This window comes from Embiotoca jacksoni, unplaced genomic scaffold, assembly GCF_022577435.1.
Source record: "Embiotoca jacksoni isolate LCO1_2020_lvr unplaced genomic scaffold, fEmbJac1.0.p SCAF_5, whole genome shotgun sequence".
NCBI lineage: Eukaryota > Metazoa > Chordata > Actinopteri > Embiotocidae > Embiotoca > Embiotoca jacksoni.
The window spans coordinates 16,470,182-16,489,860 of NW_027185403.1; the positions used below are offsets into that span (position 1 = coordinate 16,470,182).

The following is a 19,679-nucleotide window of genomic DNA, read 5'->3' on the forward strand; positions in this document are numbered from 1 at the left end:
GTGTCGAAGCGCGCATGAGTGTGTACGTGTGTGTGTGTTTGTGAGAGAAAGACAGGGAGACAGAGGCTGCTTGAGGATTTGCTGAATCCGTGCACTAGCTGAGATAAGAGAGCGTAGCCCCACTCATGGTAGGTTACTGCGGTCTCCTAGCTAATATACTGCAGCACTGTGTGTGTGTGTGTGTGTGTGTGTGTGTGTGTGTGTGTGTGTGTGTGTGTGTGTGTGTGTGTGTGTGTGTGTGTGTGTTGCGTGGATGTACTACAGAGTATGTGAGTGTAATCTGTGTTTGTCCTGTTGCAGATTCATGCCCCGTGTTGTGCAGCGGTAACGGCGTGTATGAGAAAGGACGGTGTGTGTGCCTGGCGGGGTGGAAGGGAGCAGAGTGCAATGTGGAGGAAGGTCAGTGTATCGATCCCACCTGCTCCAACCATGGCTCCTGCATCCAGGGTATCTGCATATGCAGTCCGGCCTACAAAGGGGTTAACTGTGAACAAGGTAAGATGTTTTACACACTCAGACGTAATGACACACACCTCATGATGTCATCTGCACAGCATAAATGGCACCGCACGCATTTAAGTGAAGACTTTGGTTTTGATATGAAGGTAAGCATTTCATTTAACACTGCACTAATCAATATTTTGTATATTGACGGAGGATCAAATGACGACGTGTGATTTGACAAGGGTCCCTCGAGGTGACAAACTCACAGAGAATTATCACCAGAGTCTGCAGACCCTGTCAGCATTACAGAGCATTCAAACAAAAGTCAAGTCAGCTTTAGTCTACACAATCACAGATTTCTAGGTGGTGAACACAGTGGAGCATTTAGCTGCTAAAGAGCAGATATTTCCCTCAAGAGTTAGCAGAAATGTAAACAGACCTAAAAGGAGAGTGACCGTTGGACTTTTACAAATCACAAGGACAGAAACACGATTCATAAAACATATATAAGATATGATAAGAAGGTTTTTTTTCTAACATGTTAATCACAATATAAATATATAACTTTATAAGACGAATAAATCATTTCAGGTTTTAATGTGATTTTTTTTTAATTTTTTTATTTTGATTCTTGAGCTGTGACTAACTGAGAAGCACAGCAATCATACATATTTGTGGATATTTGCTGTCTCCATTGATATTAGTTTTTCATATTAACATCAAAAATAAAAGTCAATAAATTCAAACAGAAATGCAATTAACAAAGAGTTCTTGTAAATTAAGTTATTGCCCTATGCTTAGAATTTTTTTTCTAGGTGTCAAAAATAAACAAAAGTTAAAAAACACATGTTCCCACATCCCAAATACTAGAATAACAAATAGACATGTTGTTGTACAATATAAAGCAAAGAACATTTTAGCGACATTGTTAATATAGCTTGGGCTCTGAAATACTCACCATGTTCTCATATTTATTTTTAATTTGGTGGTATTTCTATATTATTCTGAAAAAAACAGTTCATCGTATGTATATGCTGTGTATTTTACAGTATATGCTGTGTGTACTGTTAGCCAAAGACATAAATCTGTAAGTAAATGGGGTGAGGAAAAAAAAAAAAAAAAACTCACAGTTGTACAGGAAATCAGCCTTGGGCCTCTGTCATATCCTCTTTAAACTCTGTTGTAAAACCACCCAATAAATTAACCAAAACAAACAAAGCAGTGATATTCAAAACAATTATGATGTTCGACTTGATAATAACCTGATGGCACAGCTGTCCTAAAGATGTCCCTGCTGTCGCCTTCATCGTCCTGGTCTGCAGAGACCGATTCAGGTGTTTGACCTTGAGCGGCGGGAGCTGAGCTGAGCTGAGCTGAGCCGAACTGAACTGTGCTGAGCTTTGGCTCGCCGCTCAGGGCTGTAATTACACACTAACACGGCGTAGCACAGACCACCATGACACACACACACACACACACACACACACACACACACACACACACACACACACACACACACACACACACACACACACCATCCAACCCATTGCACCCCTTATCAAAGCCTCAGTTCTAAGTGTCCTATGAAGTGTAATGTTGTGGAACAGATACAGGGATTGTAGCTAGGGTGGTTAACTCCTGGATGGGATGCAAAGAACACTGCTTTCATACTCGGTGAACTGATGATTATAATGAGACAGCCCTCCCCCCCACCCCCTCACCACCACCACCACCTCCTCCTCCTCCACCCATCCACCCACCCACCCACCCTCTCCTCACCTCTGACTCACACTCACTTTGCCTTTCATCCTCCCTCTATCTGCAGTGGACTGTGTAGACCCACAGTGCGGTGGGCACGGCGTGTGTGTGCGGGGGGAGTGCGTGTGCTCCGCGGGCTGGGCAGGAGTGAGCTGTGATGACCCACTGCCAGCCTGTCAGGAGCAGTGTTCGGGACATGGCACCTATCTCCCTGAGTCAGATACCTGCGCCTGCCAGCCCAACTGGACGGGGCCCGACTGCTACACGGGTAAGACTCGAGGATTATTGTTCACATTCAGGGTAAAACACAGAAAATTGAAACTGCACATCACTCGTTTGCCAGTGTTCTTGTAGCATGCGTGGTTTTGCCAGATACTATTTTCTGGGGATTTGATAGACACTAGGGAGAAATAGGGATTGGAGCCAGTGGAAATGTGTCTATGTGCGTGTACATGTGTGTGTGTGTGTGTTTACATGGGGTTTTCGCACTCACTCTTCACGCTAGTCATAAATGAGATTTCCCATCATGACTCTTTGACTGCAGCACTCCGGAGTGCGCCCGTGCACAGGCTCTCGCTATACTGTGCACTTACACCGTAACACACACATGCTCCTGCACACACACACACATTCCCTTCAGCGAAATAAAGACAAAAATGGCAGCGTAAAAAAAAAAAAAGACCTCACATTGCTGCAAGGCCTTTCAACTCTGAGGAACATTCAGCTTGGCATTTAAAAGCTTGGTGATGTTTATTGCATACCTGTTTACCTGCACACTACATATAACTCAAGTGAGTGGTTGTCAAATAGAGCTGTAAAATATTTTTCTCTAACTATCTTTCTTTGCTGCCAACAAACTTCCGTCTGTTTTTCGAGTGAGTTAGCCTTTGTAACAAGGCGAGTACAGCACGTGTACCGCCTTGTCTGAAAGATAGAATGCAGTATGGTGCGGTACACAGACACAAAAGTGTCCTTGTCCTTGCAGTGTCAGCTGACAGAGAGGACTGGTTTTTTTTTTTTGCTTTGTTTCCACCGCACTAGCTTAACACTGGTGTTGGAAAAGATCAGTTTTTCCATGCACACCAAAGATTTGCAGGCAATTGGCATATCGGCTACTCTCAGGTGTATGCATGCCTTATTATAGTGATATAGCCCATGATAATGATAGACCGTGGCTGAATATCTGAGATATGAGCGGCCTCCCTCTACCTGCCGGGCTTTTAATCAAAAGGACCCGGCAATTCTGCGTCCTGGTCTTGTTGAGGCATAGCTAAGTTAATGTAATTCTAATAGAGAGCTAAAAAACTCTCCAACTTTAATCCACTTTTTCCCTCCCTCTCCATGCTATGTATATTTAAATTGAAATAACTTTTTACTGCAGCTGGATAAGTAGTCTTTGTGTGCCTCCAGCACTTTGCTCTCTTTACTGATGGATGAGGCTTTTCCTTTGCAGAGGAGTGAGAGTTAGATGGTGAGGAGTGCAGAGAAAAGGAAACAGACAAAGAGGGGGGGAAAGGATTTTAAAGGGATGGTGCAAGAGAGAGGGAGAGGGAAAGGGATACAGAAAAGAGAAAGCTGACAGAGACAAAGATGGAGAGATGGAGAAAAAGAAGGGGTATTAACACACCCACCAAATCTGATCAAAATGTCAGAAAAGAATAATAAAGCTGAATTGGAGTCCCTGTAGTTTAAATATGCGGTGCAAATACGAATCATTTGGATGTTATTATGAGTCTATTCACTCTTCTCTTCCTTCAGGGAGCTCAGCTATTAGAGGTGGGAAGATTGTGTATTGTGAGAAAGTCAACTTTTTAGTCTCTGAGGTTATCCTCTTCCATCGCTTTTTTTTTTTTTCTTCTTCTCTCACCTATATCCGATGGCTCACCCCCAATTCAGATTTTTTTTTTCAACTTTTTTTCTGCTCTCCGTGTCCCCGCACCTATTTTACCTTTTTGTTTTTTCTGCCAACGTGCAATTCCTCCATCTGTTCCTCTCCCTGTCATTCTCCCTTCCTCTCACACTTACAAGCTTTTTTTTCTCACGAATATCTCCGCCCACCTGTTCGGCAGAGCTGTGCCCGGTGCCATGTGGCAGCCATGGCGTTTGCTCAGAGGGCCAGTGCCAGTGCGAGGAGGGTTGGATTGGCGCTGCGTGCGACCAGAGAGCGTGCCATCCTCGCTGTGAAGAACACGGCCAGTGCCACGACGGGACCTGCATCTGCCAGCCCGGCTGGGAGGGAGAGCACTGTAACATTGGTGAGCCGTGTGTGGGAGTGTTCGGTTGTGTCTTGCAATATTTTGATTAGTATGATTAATAGGATTTCTAAAAAGGTGTCACTGTTGTTCGGATCCTTTCCATTTACAATGTATTTCTCTTACACAATTCTCACTTTTTGTCCCCCACAGTTACTCATGATTTGGATGTCGTCGTGAAAGGTAATTTATTTCTCTTTCGTGTTAAAATTTCATATTGTGCTCACATGTTCGCAAATGCCAAATAAATGTGTATGTGTGTGTGTGTGTGTGTGTGTGTGTGTGTGTGTGTGTGTGTGTGTGTGTGTGTGTGTGTGTGTGTGTGTGTGTGTGCGTGCGTGCGTGCGTGCGTGCGTGCGTGCGTGCGTGCGTGCGTGCGTGCGTGTGTGTGTGTGAACATGTGGGATCCACCTTTTCAGACGGCTGCCCGGGGTTGTGCAGCGGGCATGGGCGCTGTACCCTGGAGCAGAGTGGCTGGCGCTGCGTCTGCCAGGCTGGTTGGAGTGGGCCTGGATGCAGCGTTGTCATGGAAACTGACTGCAGTGATGGAACAGACAACGACGGAGGTGACATTCTAACATCATCTATCATTTTCTATCTTTTTTTCTCTTTCTTACCTCTTTGATTTCTTTCTTTCTTTATTTATTTTGTATGGCAGATTTTCCATTCGCTTCCATTACTTCTCATCCTGTTTCTCCTACTGAAAACAAAAATCAGCTTCATTGTTCCTCCCCTTCATCGCTCTGTGCTGTCCCAGTCCTGCTGAGACTCCTGTAGAGTCCTGCTGGTCATTATTATATTGAACATGTATGTGTGTGTGTGTGTGTGTGTGTGTGTGTGTGTGAATGTGTCTTCATTTGTGCAAGTGTGTACGTCTTCTTTTTCTTTTATCACAGCTAAATGTCTAATATGCATACCACCTGCTAGGATAAAAGGCACTCAGAATTGTTCTCAAGTCTCAAATACAGCAAACCCAGCAGAATAGAGTTGTGCAGTTATCAGGTGTGTGGTGGCAGGTGAGAGGTGTGTGTCTCTCAGCCGTGACGCTGTGTTTTTCTGTCCTCAGATGAAGAAACAAGATTTCGTTAGTAGCAGGAGCTCTATTCCTTAAAATAATTTCCTCGCCATTTCAGCCCAATCTACAGCTCTTCTCCAATACATACTTTTAAGAATATAGCGCAATATTATATTGTGTTCAACTATGCCCATTGAAATTCCATCAAATATCCATTATGGACATGACCGTTAAGCCGGTGCTGTAATCCATCATTGAAAACAAGGTAGTGTCATTTTTGTTTGGAGGAAAAGCCTTTTGTGTGTGTGTGTGTGTGTGTGTGTGTGTGTGTGTGTGTGTGTGTGTGTGTGTGTGTGTGTTTTGTGATGAGTGGTGTTTGAATCATAGCTGCAGGAAACCTCAAAAACATATGCATTTTTTTGTAGTTATCCCAGTTTTCTGGTGGTGCTAGGCTACCGAGAGCTACAAGATAACCTTTTTTTTCCTGCGCAGTGTTTACAAAGCTGCATGAGTGACTCAGCCAACACTTCAGAGGGTCAGTGTTTATTGCTGCTCGAAACATGAATTACAGGTCCTTATTCTGGATTATAACCACAGAGTCATGCATTAAAAAAATGTCCTGTGGACTGTAAAATGTGGGCTGACTAGAGGAAAGGAGTCATAGCAGGACTGTGCCCCGCCAACAGTGTAGGCACTGATGGTTTTATTTCTGTACTCTGTTATTGGATTTTATTCGATTGTTCTGAGTGTTCTTCTCATTGATGTGTGTTTCATCTGTGGGGGTTTAAGGAATAAAGTGCTGTCACACGTTAATAAATGAACTCATGGTATATGAGTAGTTTTAGCTTTAGTCGTTTTGTCAGTTGTTAAAGGGGCACTCCACCAGTTTTTTTTACAGAAATACCTGCATCCTACTCACAGGGAGTATTGCTCAGCATGTGACTCTGAAGGCGCGTCGCCAGGTCTGAAAAAATGATGTGACGATGACACGGAGGATTATCTCAGCTTGCACTTAAAGCACAACAAACAAAGGATACAGAGTTAGAAGACACGATTCATAATTTAGGAAAGACATTTTCTTGTAGGGAGTCACACCAGAAGACAGATACAATTCCCTATCTGCCTGCTTGATATGAGGAGAGGTGACTTCCTGAAGTGTAACAACACTTAAAAAAAAAAAAAAAAAAAAAAAGTCAGACAACAAGCAGAGAAGGAAGAAAATAATTTGCCACATGACCCCCCCCATAAAACCCTAAAATGTTGTTATGGTTTCTGTGTGCATTGAACAAATAAGACTTTTAATTTGTGGACTATAAAGCTGTTTGTAGGCTGATTTTGTTTTCTATCTGTCTCTCCATGTTTCCACTCTTGTTAGCTAAGCTTACATATAGATTTATACTGAGCAGACAGAAAGTACAACTGATTTGCATTATGGGAAGTGTAGGATCTGTGTCTTTGTAACTTGACCCATTTTTGGACTATAATATTATATACCTTCGGCCCTGCTGCTTTGAACGTGATCATTATTTTTCTCTCAAGTCTCTCAGTAGTATTTAGGGGTGGAGGAACAAATCTTTACAGCATAGATTCACAGTATTTTGCCTGGCAATATTATATTGATATGCCACCCCCAAATATTGATATTTTATTATGTAGATAAATATATTTATTATGTGCAAGCAACATTTATGACAGGAATTTATGACAGTGTTGATAAGTCAGTGTGTCTGCCTGACAAGCCCATCTGGCTGAAATAAAAAATTATTGAAGTGAGATGAAAATTTTATCTTTTCAGATACAACAGATTTTTGACTAAGTTTTTATTTAAAGACATAATTTCCAGTTCAAAAAAGGTAATAAATTGCATTATATTGCAGTATTTTATCACTGCAATATATTGCAATATATTTTATCATTGCAATATATTTTATCACAATGCTATTTTAAACACAGAATGTCTAAAATAATATTGTAGCCTCTGGTGACTTCCATTCCAGTAATATGGCACTGCTATGGGTCATTGCTGGACTACTCCTTATCTTGTGCTGATTTTAATATTTTTTTTTTCTTTGTGAATGAGGAGCTCAGATAGAAGTTTGGGATGGCAAACAAAACAGACATGTACAGTACTGTATATGACTATATATATATGTTATTTGGCATGATATGCAAAAATATTTCCATATAACATACTGTTATTATATTGTACAAAGACACCATATGAATATTGATTAGCTTCCATAAATGTCTGTTCTGCTGGTATCAAACGGTTCAGTTTTGTTGTGAATAGAGCAGAGAAAGACTCACTGACAACGCCTCATGGAGACCATTTAGACTTCCCTAATCTTTCTGTTCTTCCACCTCTCTGCACAACTTTTCAAATACCATCATTTTCTACCACACAATTCATCCATCTCTCTTAATTGGCAGATATACGGTAGGCTCTCATAGCGTTCTCTGGCAGCAATATTTTTGTCTCTGAAGATAGACAGAGATGGAAAGATGCTATCACGAGTAATCAGAGAATAAAGAGGAACCTTGAAAAGAGAGTTACAATTATTCTGCCTGGATGGGGGAGAAGAAAACATTTATTGTGCTTCCTCTTGAAAAAACATAATTTATTCCACACATATAAGCAGTGAAATCACATGCACATACATATTTATAATGTATTACATCCATTCCATAGCTACATTTTTACTGTGCTTCTTTGTGCGCAATGTTTAACAACCATGTCTTCGTAATGAGCTACAAACTCATGTGTTCCTTTAATGACAATGATATTTGAAATTCAATTAATAGTGTGCTTTCAAGTTCAAATAGTGGCTCTCATGGAAATCAACCATTGTACTATGTTACCTTTGTAGGGGGAGGTTATAATAGAATATTGTTGGCCTTTAGCTCTCTGCTCTGTGGTCAGATGCATTTAAATGTCAGCACTGTTTCCTGCCTTTTCAGAAACGGACTTGAAATAGGAAACACAAATGCCAGGCAGGCTCCTATTACCTGCCGCCTTGGTTTGTAACTGTGGCTCATTGTTTACGGCCTGACTTTTATGGATCGCATTCAAATAATGCTGGTGATTCAAGTCTGATTTATAGTAATACATGCTGTAATTGAATGCTGATGGCCCTTAATGAATTGCATTTGATTGAGGCCTGTGATAATGATGATGTATGTGCAGTTTGTCGTTGTAGATTTCATTACTCCAGCAGAGTTTTCTCACCGGTCAGCAGTGCAAATATAATTTATTATTAGTTCTGAGGTTTTATTGTGTCTTCTTCCTGACTTTCCTCTGCAGATATATACAGTGGCTTGGCCTTTGGAATACAAATGTGCTCTCAGCGCCTTAGTCACTCAACTATATTGAAGCCTCTATTAACTCTGCATAGTAAACATCTTCATGTCTGGCCTATATTGACTACGTAAATTTGACTAACCTAAAAAAAAAAAAAAAAAAAAAAAAAAAAAAAAAAAAAACACACAAAAAACAGTCCTCACTGCTCGTGTGTGATTTTTTTTTTTTTTTTTTTTTTTTTTTTTTTTAAATGTTACTGATATATTTTGTACATTTTTAACCAGACGGCCTGATGGACTGTGTGGATCCCGACTGCTGCGAGCAGCTGAGCTGTGGCTCTGACCCCCTGTGTCACGGCTCGGCTGACCCGTTGGCCCTGTTGCAGCAGAGCCCGCTGCCCCCCACCACACCCCCTTCACCCACCAGCACGCACGCTCACAGCTTCTACCGCCGCATACGCTTCCTCCTTGGCAAGGCGGCCACACACACTCTCCCGGGAGACGTGCCCTTTGATACCAGGTATGTGCTTGTTTACTCTTTTGTGTGCCCGGCTCAGCGTGTGCATGCGCATTCCTTCCTGTATTTGTTTTGTGTGTCCGCATCCTTCAGGTGTCCTACAGTATTTTTGAAAGAAGCGAGTAGTAGATAATGGAGCAAATACATTTGTTTTAATGAATTACAACATCCATTGCTTTTTATTTGTTGAAAGAGTGTGTGTGGGGGCACGTGTGAATCCGTGTGTTCGTGTGTCTGTGTTTCCATGTGAATGAAGCTTCTTTTCAGGTGTTCACATGCCTGTGCATACATCTCAGTGATCTGCGTTGCCCTGGAGATTAGCAGTCACACGGCAGTGCATTGTCCTGTCCTCCGGTATCAGTGTCAGACTCCAACGGCAGAGTATTTGTATGGTATATAGTAATGCTTAATGTGTCACTCAGTTACACCCGTCGTAAAGGTGTCACCATACATTTTTCAGTACCCTCTCACCAGCATTATGATTGACCTAGAAAGTTTGGTTTAGAAAACAAGAGCGGATGGCTCTGGGAAATGGCAGAGCATTTTTTTTTTTTCCCCTTGGTTCACTTGTTGAAAAAAAACAAATAAATTAATTATGTGGCCGTTTCTTCAGAGGGGGAAATCGATGGGAGCTTTCAGGGCAGGAGTAACAAACGGGGGTATGCAGTCACCCGGAGAAACCTCCCCATCCTTCATTTATCCCTTTTCTGGAGTAACAGATCGACTCCATCAATGAATGTGTGTGTGTGTGTGTGTGTGTGTGTGTGTGTGTGTGTGTGTGTGTGTGTGTGTGTGTGTGTGCGTGCATGCGTGCGTGCGTGCGTGTGTGTGCATGCGTGCGTGCGTGTGTGCGTGTGTGTGTGTGCGTGTGTGTGTGCGTGTGTGTGTGCGTGTGTGTGTGTGTGTGTGTGTGTGTGTGTGTGTGTGTGTGTGTGTGTGTGTGCATGAAGTGTCGGTGCAAATCTGTCTTCATTTGACCAGTGCAGCAGTTATTCCAGATTTAAACAGTGTATTTCACACTCGCCCTGCAAAATCAAGATGAATATTTCAAAACAGCAGAGATGTTTCTGATAGTTTAAGGCCTATTTAAAGAACACCATGTCCTCTTTTGCCGCAGGTAGCACTGTCACTGTAATATAAAAATGATGTGAAAGTTTTGTTTTTTATATGACAAGGTGTTGAAAGGTTTCACTGTGGGTGAAGCTATATTTATGGTCCTTGTATCCTGGCAATCTCTGGCAGATTTCTCCGTGCTAAAGAAAGGAATTGTACTAAGTAGAATAAATGCAGCTGCTTTTTCTTCACGCACAAGGTCGTTTGGCTAGTGCGACACAATATGTCTCTCTCTTCAAACAATGATTATGTTCTCCATCATTGTAAACCTGTCATCTCTCCCTCTCTCTGTTTATCTATCCCTTTCTCTCGCTCTCTCTCTCTCTCACTCCACTTACTGTTTTGGCAGTCGGGTAGCTGTGGTTCGAGGTAGCGTTGTGCTGCAGGACGGCTCTCCTCTGGTTGGAGTCAACATCACCTTCCCGCAGCATCCTGAGTATGGTTACACTATCAGTCGGCAGGATGGAAGGTAGAGAACCAAGCAAAAAAATACACAAACATTTGCATCTTTTTTTACCCTCTTCTTTCAAACGTACTTTATCTTACTCTCATTTATCTCTAGTTTTGACTTGGTCACCTTGGGTGCGATGTCCATAACCCTGATGTTCCAGCGGCCCCCCTTCCTTCCACAAACACGAACCATCTGGACCCCAAACAACAACTTCCTGGTTCTGGATCAGGTGACCATGTCCAGAGAGGAAGCTCAGTCTCCTAAATGTGACATTCGGAGTGTTCTGAGTCCCTATCCGCTGGTCCTGCCCTACCCGCTTCCCAGATACACAGGAGCCTGTGCAGAGAAGGGGCCAGCTGTGCCTGAGTTACAGGTACAGTCCACTTTGTCATATAGTCAAACAAGAATCTACAGCTATGCTCGCTGTTGGACACTGGTCAAGTCAAGTCAAGTGTGCTTTTTTATTATCATTTCCACACATGCAATCGTCATACATGCAGTGGAACAAGATAATGTTTCCCAAAGGACAACAGTGCCACATAGAAAAAAGAACGGAGTAGTTAGTCAGGAAGCCAGCGTGCTCACATAAACTGAACATAATAAGTATCATTAACCATTGAAAATATGAGTCAATAAACTGATCTATCAAACAAATAACCGTGTTAACCATTTTCTTTTGGTTTACATAATCATTTTTTTTAGCAAAGATGTCACGAAATCTCTGTTTCCATCCCCTGTAATGGGAGGATTCGTTGCTTTTCTTTGCTTTTTTTTCACTGTAACTAGAATATCTTTTCAGACTAATGATTGATGAGAGTTTGACGCAACCTCAGACTTTCGGGAATTGTAATAAGCAATTTTCCAACATTTTTAGGCTTTAATAATTACTTGATTAATCAAGAAAATAATTGCCTAATAAATTAATCATAAAGAAATTCAAAATATAGTTATTACAGTGCGTCCTAAGATGAACTTTAATGTCTTCATGTATTTTTGTATCAGTCCATCCAATATTATTTGAGATATTTCACTAAAAACTAGGAGTGTCAACTCGCTGGTGGTTCTAGATGAAAATTCTGGGATCATCAAAGTCAGTCGGATTCATCGTCTGGAGGGATGTTTATGTTAGATACATTATTTCTTGGCATTTCATCAAATAGTTGTTGAGATATGAACCTCATGTTGATGCTGGACAACACCAAAGTCAGGAGGAATGTTCAAAATACATCCAACAGCTGCTGAGACAGCCGTGACTAGCATGGCTGAAGCCCATAAAAATGTAGCAATATACTGTTTAATATGTACAGATGACTGTCAGTAAGCATGAAGCCTCAATGCAATTTGTAACGCGTCAGCAAGCAACCAGGCTTGCCTCATGGAATTTTGCAAGTTTAGCTCATTTCATATTTGCATCATGTAAATACGAAATGAACAAAATGCAAATCTGTGCTACATCCGTGCACTTCCTCACCACAAAAGCAAATTAGGTCAGATGTGAAGGTCAAGACGGGTGGCTTTATATTTACCTTCCAATGTAACTCCAAATATTTTTTTGTTGGTTATTTCTATTTCTAAATCAATCAATCTGACACTTGGAAGACTGCAGAAAATGTCATATCCAATATGTTCTATGTTCATATTGTCCCATTGTGGCAGAGAACAGTGATGTTTTTACTTCAAAATTCACCATTCATATCCACAAACACATGAGCTGCTTTTCAGAGAGCGAGCTAATTTCATAAAATCAGGTGAGATTGGTACAAACAGTTCCAAACGATCGAAGGGACATTTTATCCTCATGATAAAAAAAACACCTCAAGACAAACTGGCAGACGCCAAACAAACATAGAGAAAAGTACTTAGTGTTCACTCATGTAACACTCATTTATTTACCTGTGTTAAGAAATTGAATCTAAGTCTTTAGATTTTTTTATGAAAATGTCTTGGAGACACTCATCTTGGAGAACATTAGATTTGAAGTAATCACTGTCTCAAACAACATGCCGTTTTAGCCAGCAGAAATATTATAATGAACGACTGCAGCTCGTTAACTTTTTATCACGTGAGGCTTTTTATTTACTCGTCTGTATAGCATAGGATAGAATCATATTTTTTCTACATTAAAAACATTAACCTCAATATACTGACAGATATTGTGATGGTGCAGACTTCATGTCATTCATTACAAAAGAAAAGAAAACATGGCTTTCACATACTTGGTGTACTCACTGCATCTTCTCCACCCACAGCCATTAGCACTTATTACATGAGCTCTTTATAGGAATACAAAGTAATGACACCTTTCTTTCTCATATCATTCTCTCCCTCTGTCTCTCCCTCTGTCTCTCTTTCTCTCTCTCTCTCTCTCTCCCTCTGTCTCTCCCTCTGTCTCTCCCTCTGTCTCTCTCTCTCTCTCTCTCTTCCGCTGTCTCTCTCTCTCTCTCATTTCCCTTTTATGCTCTTTCTGTCACTTGTATTTCTTACACTTCTCTCCATCTTCCTCTCCGCAGGCAGTGCAGGAAGAAGTTTCAATCCCAGGAGCCTTCGTCAAGCTGAACTACTTGAGCACTCGTGCTGCAGGCTACCTCTCACTGCTGCGAATCCTACTCACACCTCCCTCCCCGTCGTCCCCCGTCTCCCCACTGGGCGGTCTGTCCAAGGTGCACGTCCGTGCATCTGTCCAAGGAAGGTTATACCAGCGGTGGTATCCCGCTGGGCCGGGTCTGGTCCACAGGCTGGTCTGGAACAAGACTGATGTTTATGGCCAGGAGGTCTGGGGACTCACGTATGCAACCGGTAGGTAGAATATGAAATATAATAACCCCTTTTTCATAAATGTGCTCCTCTTCCTATCTTGAATTAAATAGAAAAACATTTGTGCTGCCCTGGTGCCCATGTTACCGCAATGATGTCAGTTTGAACTTGGATGGAATTATTTCTTTTTGCATATCATTTGCTGTCAACAGTCAACTGTCTTTGTGGAATAAAAGAAAATATTCCAGAATAAAACAACAACCTTCGAATAGGAAAAATGTGCAATCTACTAGTTTGTAAATACCAACATGAAGGTCTGATAAAAAGAATAGATCGACATCCAATTTATCACTGATAAATAATAAAACAGCAGCAATCATCAGTTCCACGTACACACCATCTACCTGTGGAAACACAAGAACAAAATTGATAACACTAATATGGTAGACCTCTATTATAGCAAATGTAATAATGCCAGGAATTCATAATAATTTTATCTTTCAAAAATAATAATCTCCAGTGTGTCTGTGGCACAGAAGCTTCTTTGGGTTTTTAAGTGATTGAAGACAGTTTTAGGTTTCCTGCCAATAATACTGATTTGCAAGAAATACTTTATTTAATTTATGTTACTGACTGTTTTGTTGGATGAGACGATCAATACAACTCTCATGGGAATTAGGGCACTACAGGTTAGCTTAGTTTAATTTAGCAGGGACATAGTGTGGGAAACATAATATGACTCTGTCCAGAATTTTAAAGAAATTACTTTTGAATACCTCCAGATCTCATTATTTAACACGTAGTATCTAGATTTTTTTTTTTTTTTTTTAAGTAAAAATTAAACAGAAATGTTGATATGACAAATTGTGGTTTTACAGGGACTTAGGTTCTGTTACAGTTCTAAATTTATCGCAAAACCACAATCTGTTTTTATTGTTGTTGTTGTTGTTAAACAGTTCTGTTCAACATTCATTTGTGAACTTTAGAGGTGTTGCTTGATTAATTTGTTTGCCCTGCACAATGTTCTCCTGGCTTTCATAGCAATAATCTAGTGCAAATCTAATGCAAAGACTTGAGCGTACTATAAATCTTTTCATCTAACTCTCTTCAAGGAAACAAATAAGCATACTTTCAATAACAAGTCTTCAAAAGAAATCTGTGGAGCTAATTTACTGCCAAAACCTCTGAAATGACTCACAGTGCCACCTGCTGTTGAGGAGGACAAATTATTCAGATCATTTGTGAGGAAATCATCAGGCCAATCACAGTGGAAAAGAATGTACCAAAAGTTTTGCGTTTTTGTTTGTTTGTTTGTCAGATATATTTGTTTGTACTTTCAAGACAAGCTGTTTTTTTTTTTTTTACTTTAACTTTTAACTTTAACTAGAAATATGTGTATTTCTTTGATAAATAAGTTTTGTCTTGCAATTTGTTTTTTGATGGTGTTTTGTAATTGCAAACCTCACTGTGTTTGTGAATCATCAGGCAATTTTAAAACATTTTATGTTTGTTTGTTGGGTTTTGAACCCAATTCGCTCCATATACATTGGTTTGTACAGCTGAGTCGCATTGGCATTGTAGCATTGTACGGTATATCCATAAATGGAATCCCTTTATGTGATCCAGATAAGATTCAAACCAGGTGAATAAACCCTTTGGAATAAGATGTTTTGATCAACTGTTTCATGACCACACCATTAATTGTATAATCATCCCTATTAACTCTCAGGTCTGTGAGGGACTGGGTTTTGCACAAAAAGCCTGATTGGAAGTCATTCTGTAAATGATTGACCATTCAGGAAGTAATCAACCAATTGTTAACAGACAGTCTATCCTGCTAGAAAATGGAAGATTGGAGATTGCCTGATAATGATTATTCCTGAATTTGGTTAAGTCGCTTTAATAGGGGTTTGATAACTGCTGCTTTACTAGAACATACGGAAGTGTTGCCTATCATTAAAATGTCATTAGGAAATTCAAAACATGCATTAAATAGAGTGGGAAGTGAATCGTGCCATAATGTGAACAGCAAGCAGCTTCGACTCTGCACCGCCTCTTGTAGACCTTCAGCACTGACAGAAGAGAAAACTCGAGAGGGAGGAATGGAAAGATGGAAAGCTCTACAAATACAGTATACTGTGGAGTAACTGGCAGTAAAGATATCATCTGCAGCGGCAGGGAGATAGCACTTTGGGACAGTTTTGACAGAGGAGGAAAGGTGGAAAATATATGCATGAATTGTGCAAGGAGAGTTTTCAGAAATGTGACCTATTGTGTGCCCTCTCTTACCTGTGGAAAAAAAAAAGACATACAGTATGACTGTTACTGTTATTGTTCATTATGGTAAAAAAAAAAAAAAACAGCCACTGTAAGATGCTATCAAGCCTTGAACCCTTGGACGTTCTATATATAATTTAAGAGATGATGTGTCCACTATCTGTGTCTTGCTTTCCTTTGTGGAAAGTTGGAGACAAACAACTGCAGCTGCGACAGGGAGTTTTCCATAAGCACTGAGATCAGGCTTACCAGAGGCTTTGTCCACTCGAGTGTAGGGTCGCACACAGAGATTGCATCTTTCCATCCCGGGGCCTTCTCTCCCACCTCTCCTGATCCGTCCCCTCCTCTCCTTATCTGTTACAGCTGCACTTCATCTTCTCCAGCTCTCTCATGATCTTGCACCTCTTCACAACTCAAATGATTATTTTTCTTTATATATATTTCCTCTGTTTTGCTAAACCACCTTACCCTCCCTACCCCGTTCCCTTGCTTCCTATCTTCCTCTCCCCTCGCAGTGTTTTCCTGTGTTTCTGTCCTGTCCTGAACCCTCTTTTCTTCTCATCCCTCCTTGTTATTTCCTTCATTCTCTCTGATCTCCCCTGTTACCTTGCTCCTGTTTTCCTCTGCCCTCCATTGTTCTCTCTTCTCCACCCATGTTTTCCCCTGATCCCCCTTCTCTATAGTTCCTTGTGCTTTGTTGGCACAACGACACAGACGAGCACGGTCCCAAACACACACATATACACCATCACGTGTATATGTACATACACACCCATGTGCTCGCTCATAGCCAGAGAGCAAGAGAAAGGGAGATCATGCTCTGTTTGCTGGGTGAACACATTGCCTGAGGCTTCGGCAGTGGGGAATGAAAGCTTTCACCTGTGAGATATTGAGGGTGCGTTTATGAACTGCGGTGTGCACGTGTATTGTTTGTGTTTGAGTGTGTATATGTGTGTTGTTGCGTGTTTCATTTCTTGTAATATAGCTACAGTAATATTAGGTTGTGAAGCAAACACAGACACTTCCCCTTTGAGATTGCTGTGCCCGTTTTGTCCTGGAGAAGCTTTGTTCTTCAAATTAAGTCAGTTTTACTGTAGAATTTAAAGGGGAAAAAAACAGTGCAATGTCCCCGTTGTATTTATGGCAATAAAATCTGATACATTTTCAGGAGGATGGATTGTTTCCAGGTCAGGAAACAGGTTCTTGGAGGGAGATGCAATGTGACTTCATGGGTCAGAAATTGCACAGTGCTAATATGTGACATTTTAGGACATGTATTTTTATTTTCGGAAAGTATTTTTTTGTAAACTCTATTTAGCCAAGCATCACTTGTGCAAACATTGAAATTCGGTGCTTCTCTGTTCTGTTTCTGTAATTCAAAAACACAAGATCACAAGCCTAACAGAGCTTAAGACACACAAATTAAAACAAGTTTGAACAAACCGAAGAAATTGTTCCTGGACCAAGAACTCTTGTCCAACACTATAAGGTTTCTTTTTCTCTGTCAGAATCCCCAGTGTCCCAAATTACCCATTACTTTTCCTCCCCAATCACATTATCGATTGTACCCACTGACTTGGGGATTTAAGTTGGCCCTGCATGTCTGCTGAGAGTTTCTCTCTGTGTTAAAGGGAATCTCCTGAGTTGGTGCATAATGTGAGCCCCCTCTACTTATGTATTCCACCATCTCAACTGGTCTTTATGCTGACTTTGCTCTCCAGTTTCCCTTGAGCGCCCATCAATTCACAGTCACGTTGGTCTACAGTGAAGCGAGTTAAGAGAGATCAGTGCCAACAGTGATTGACAGTGACAAGTTCTTCTACAGCTTTTGTGTCAGATATGTCGAGCTGTCCTTACGCCACAGAATATCATTATCTTCATTTAAGCAATGCAAAATCATATTGAAGTAAGTGAAGTCCTACAGCTTTCATGATATAGTATACATACCTTACCATAAAAACAAAAGTAGGTTAGGTATTAAAAACAGGAAAGATGTAATGACTTCCATTTAGGTCTACTTACCTGCAGGGAAAAGTTACATTCAATGAAATCCACTCACAGCAATCCAACACTGTACATATGACATTTTTAAATGCTTAATTAAAGCTGAAATAATCAATATTTTTATACAAACTACTGTCTGTAATATGAAAGGGGTCACAGGAAGTGATGCGCCCACAGACAATAACAACCCAACTCTGTGGTTCTCTTCAACTTAACACATTTTACAGTCAGAGTGAAAAACTGAATTCATCCCTGCAGGGAAAATGTTTTGTAACAGTTGCTCAAGATAGAAGCGAAGTTGTAAATATACAAATTCAGCAGAAAAAAGATGACATCACATGAGGTTGTCGGGTTAGCAAAATGAAGGAGGAGGAGGAGGAAGAGGAGGAGGGTAAAACAACAACCCAGATATCATGAGAACTGGGCATGCAGCACTGGCGCTAACAGCTCAAAGTTTGGGCTGCAGAACAACTGCGGACTTGGGTGGCAGCAGAACGCTCTTTGCTTCCCGTTTCCAACCACGAGTGGGAACAGCTTTTTTAAACAGCATTTACTGTTGCCATGATAATCAAGATTAGCAGAGCTCTGAGGAAGTTGTTACCGCACAATACTTTTCAAGTGACCATTTTAACCCAAACCATTATCTTTCTATTACCAAACCAGGGCTGCTAATTTGAGAAAGTCTCCTGTGGGTTGATATTTGAGTGATGGAACAAACGACCCACATGGTTTTATGAGTTGGACGGACATGTTGGAAATTACTCACAGCCCTTAAAATTGTACTTAACAGCACGTATTAAATAATTAAAGATATAGTTTTTTTCACCTCTAAAAATGGCTAATGTCTTGATGGATGGGCTTCTTTCTGCGTGGGTGTGTGTGAATGTGTGACTGCTGTACATGTTTTAGATTGACATGTAAGTATGCTCGTGTGTTAACATGTTTATTGAGAGCTCCTCCTGCTTTCTCACCTGCTGCCTTTAAACATATTCCAAGTGGTAAATTACTGTTGAAACATATTTAATCCTGCCAAGCCAAAAAAAGCTGTTGATAGTTGTTAGTTGTAGTGGGAAGCTGCACAGTGTATCATTACAACTAAGAGGCCAAGCAGCTAATTCTAGGGCTCCTTCATGAAGACGGGCTCCTCCTGATTACGCCTCCACTCCTCACTGATCTCTCTCAAACACACTCTGATGAGGTCTCGCTACAGGCCTTTCATCTATCTCACCACTCAATACAATATAGTTTTGAGAGAGATGGGGAGGGGTGGGGGGAGTGTGTGCTTGTGTGTAAAGTCGGCTGTCAAGTTCTGTACAAATGCCACTACATACAGTCATTGGGCTGTGAATGCTCTGGTGTGAAACACAGCAGGTCTACAGCACATAGTTATTATATGTTGTTCCATTAACATCAAACCCTCCTTTGTGTGCGTTTGCATTTCAGTATCAGTCGGCTATGAGTATGAGTCATGTCCTGGCGTTATCCAGTGGGAAAGGAGGACTGCACTGATGCAGGGATTTGAACTGGTCCCTTCCAACCTTGGAGGATGGTCTCTGGACAAACACCATGCCCTCAACATTCGCAGTGGTGAGTGCATGCACACGAGCCAACACATTTCAAGTCTGTTACTGTTGTGCACAAACGGAGTGCAGCACCATGATGTGCATGGAGCCGGGGAAGCTTTCACCCTTGTGACTAAGTGTTCTAAGTTACGTTGCTTAATCAAAATCAGCACCAAAAGTTACACACCTTTTGTGACCCTGGGAAGGGCCGTTTTGGGATTTGAGCATGGACCTG

General features: G+C 41.1%; 1 protein-coding gene across 1 annotated transcript in view; it reads left to right on the forward strand.

Annotated features, from left to right (window-relative positions):
- The window catches only part of tenm1 (teneurin transmembrane protein 1), a 170,528-nt gene that overhangs the window by 100,155 nt on the left and 50,694 nt on the right, over window positions 1-19,679 (forward strand). Inside the window, exons 10-19 of the mRNA XM_069171293.1 lie at window positions 301-495; window positions 2,270-2,470; window positions 4,272-4,457; window positions 4,608-4,637; window positions 4,874-5,020; window positions 9,052-9,286; window positions 10,746-10,865; window positions 10,959-11,220; window positions 13,358-13,643; window positions 19,326-19,469. Of these exons, the coding sequence (XP_069027394.1) occupies window positions 301-495; window positions 2,270-2,470; window positions 4,272-4,457; window positions 4,608-4,637; window positions 4,874-5,020; window positions 9,052-9,286; window positions 10,746-10,865; window positions 10,959-11,220; window positions 13,358-13,643; window positions 19,326-19,469 (1,806 nt within the window). The remainder of the gene's footprint in view (window positions 1-300; window positions 496-2,269; window positions 2,471-4,271; window positions 4,458-4,607; window positions 4,638-4,873; window positions 5,021-9,051; window positions 9,287-10,745; window positions 10,866-10,958; window positions 11,221-13,357; window positions 13,644-19,325; window positions 19,470-19,679) is intronic.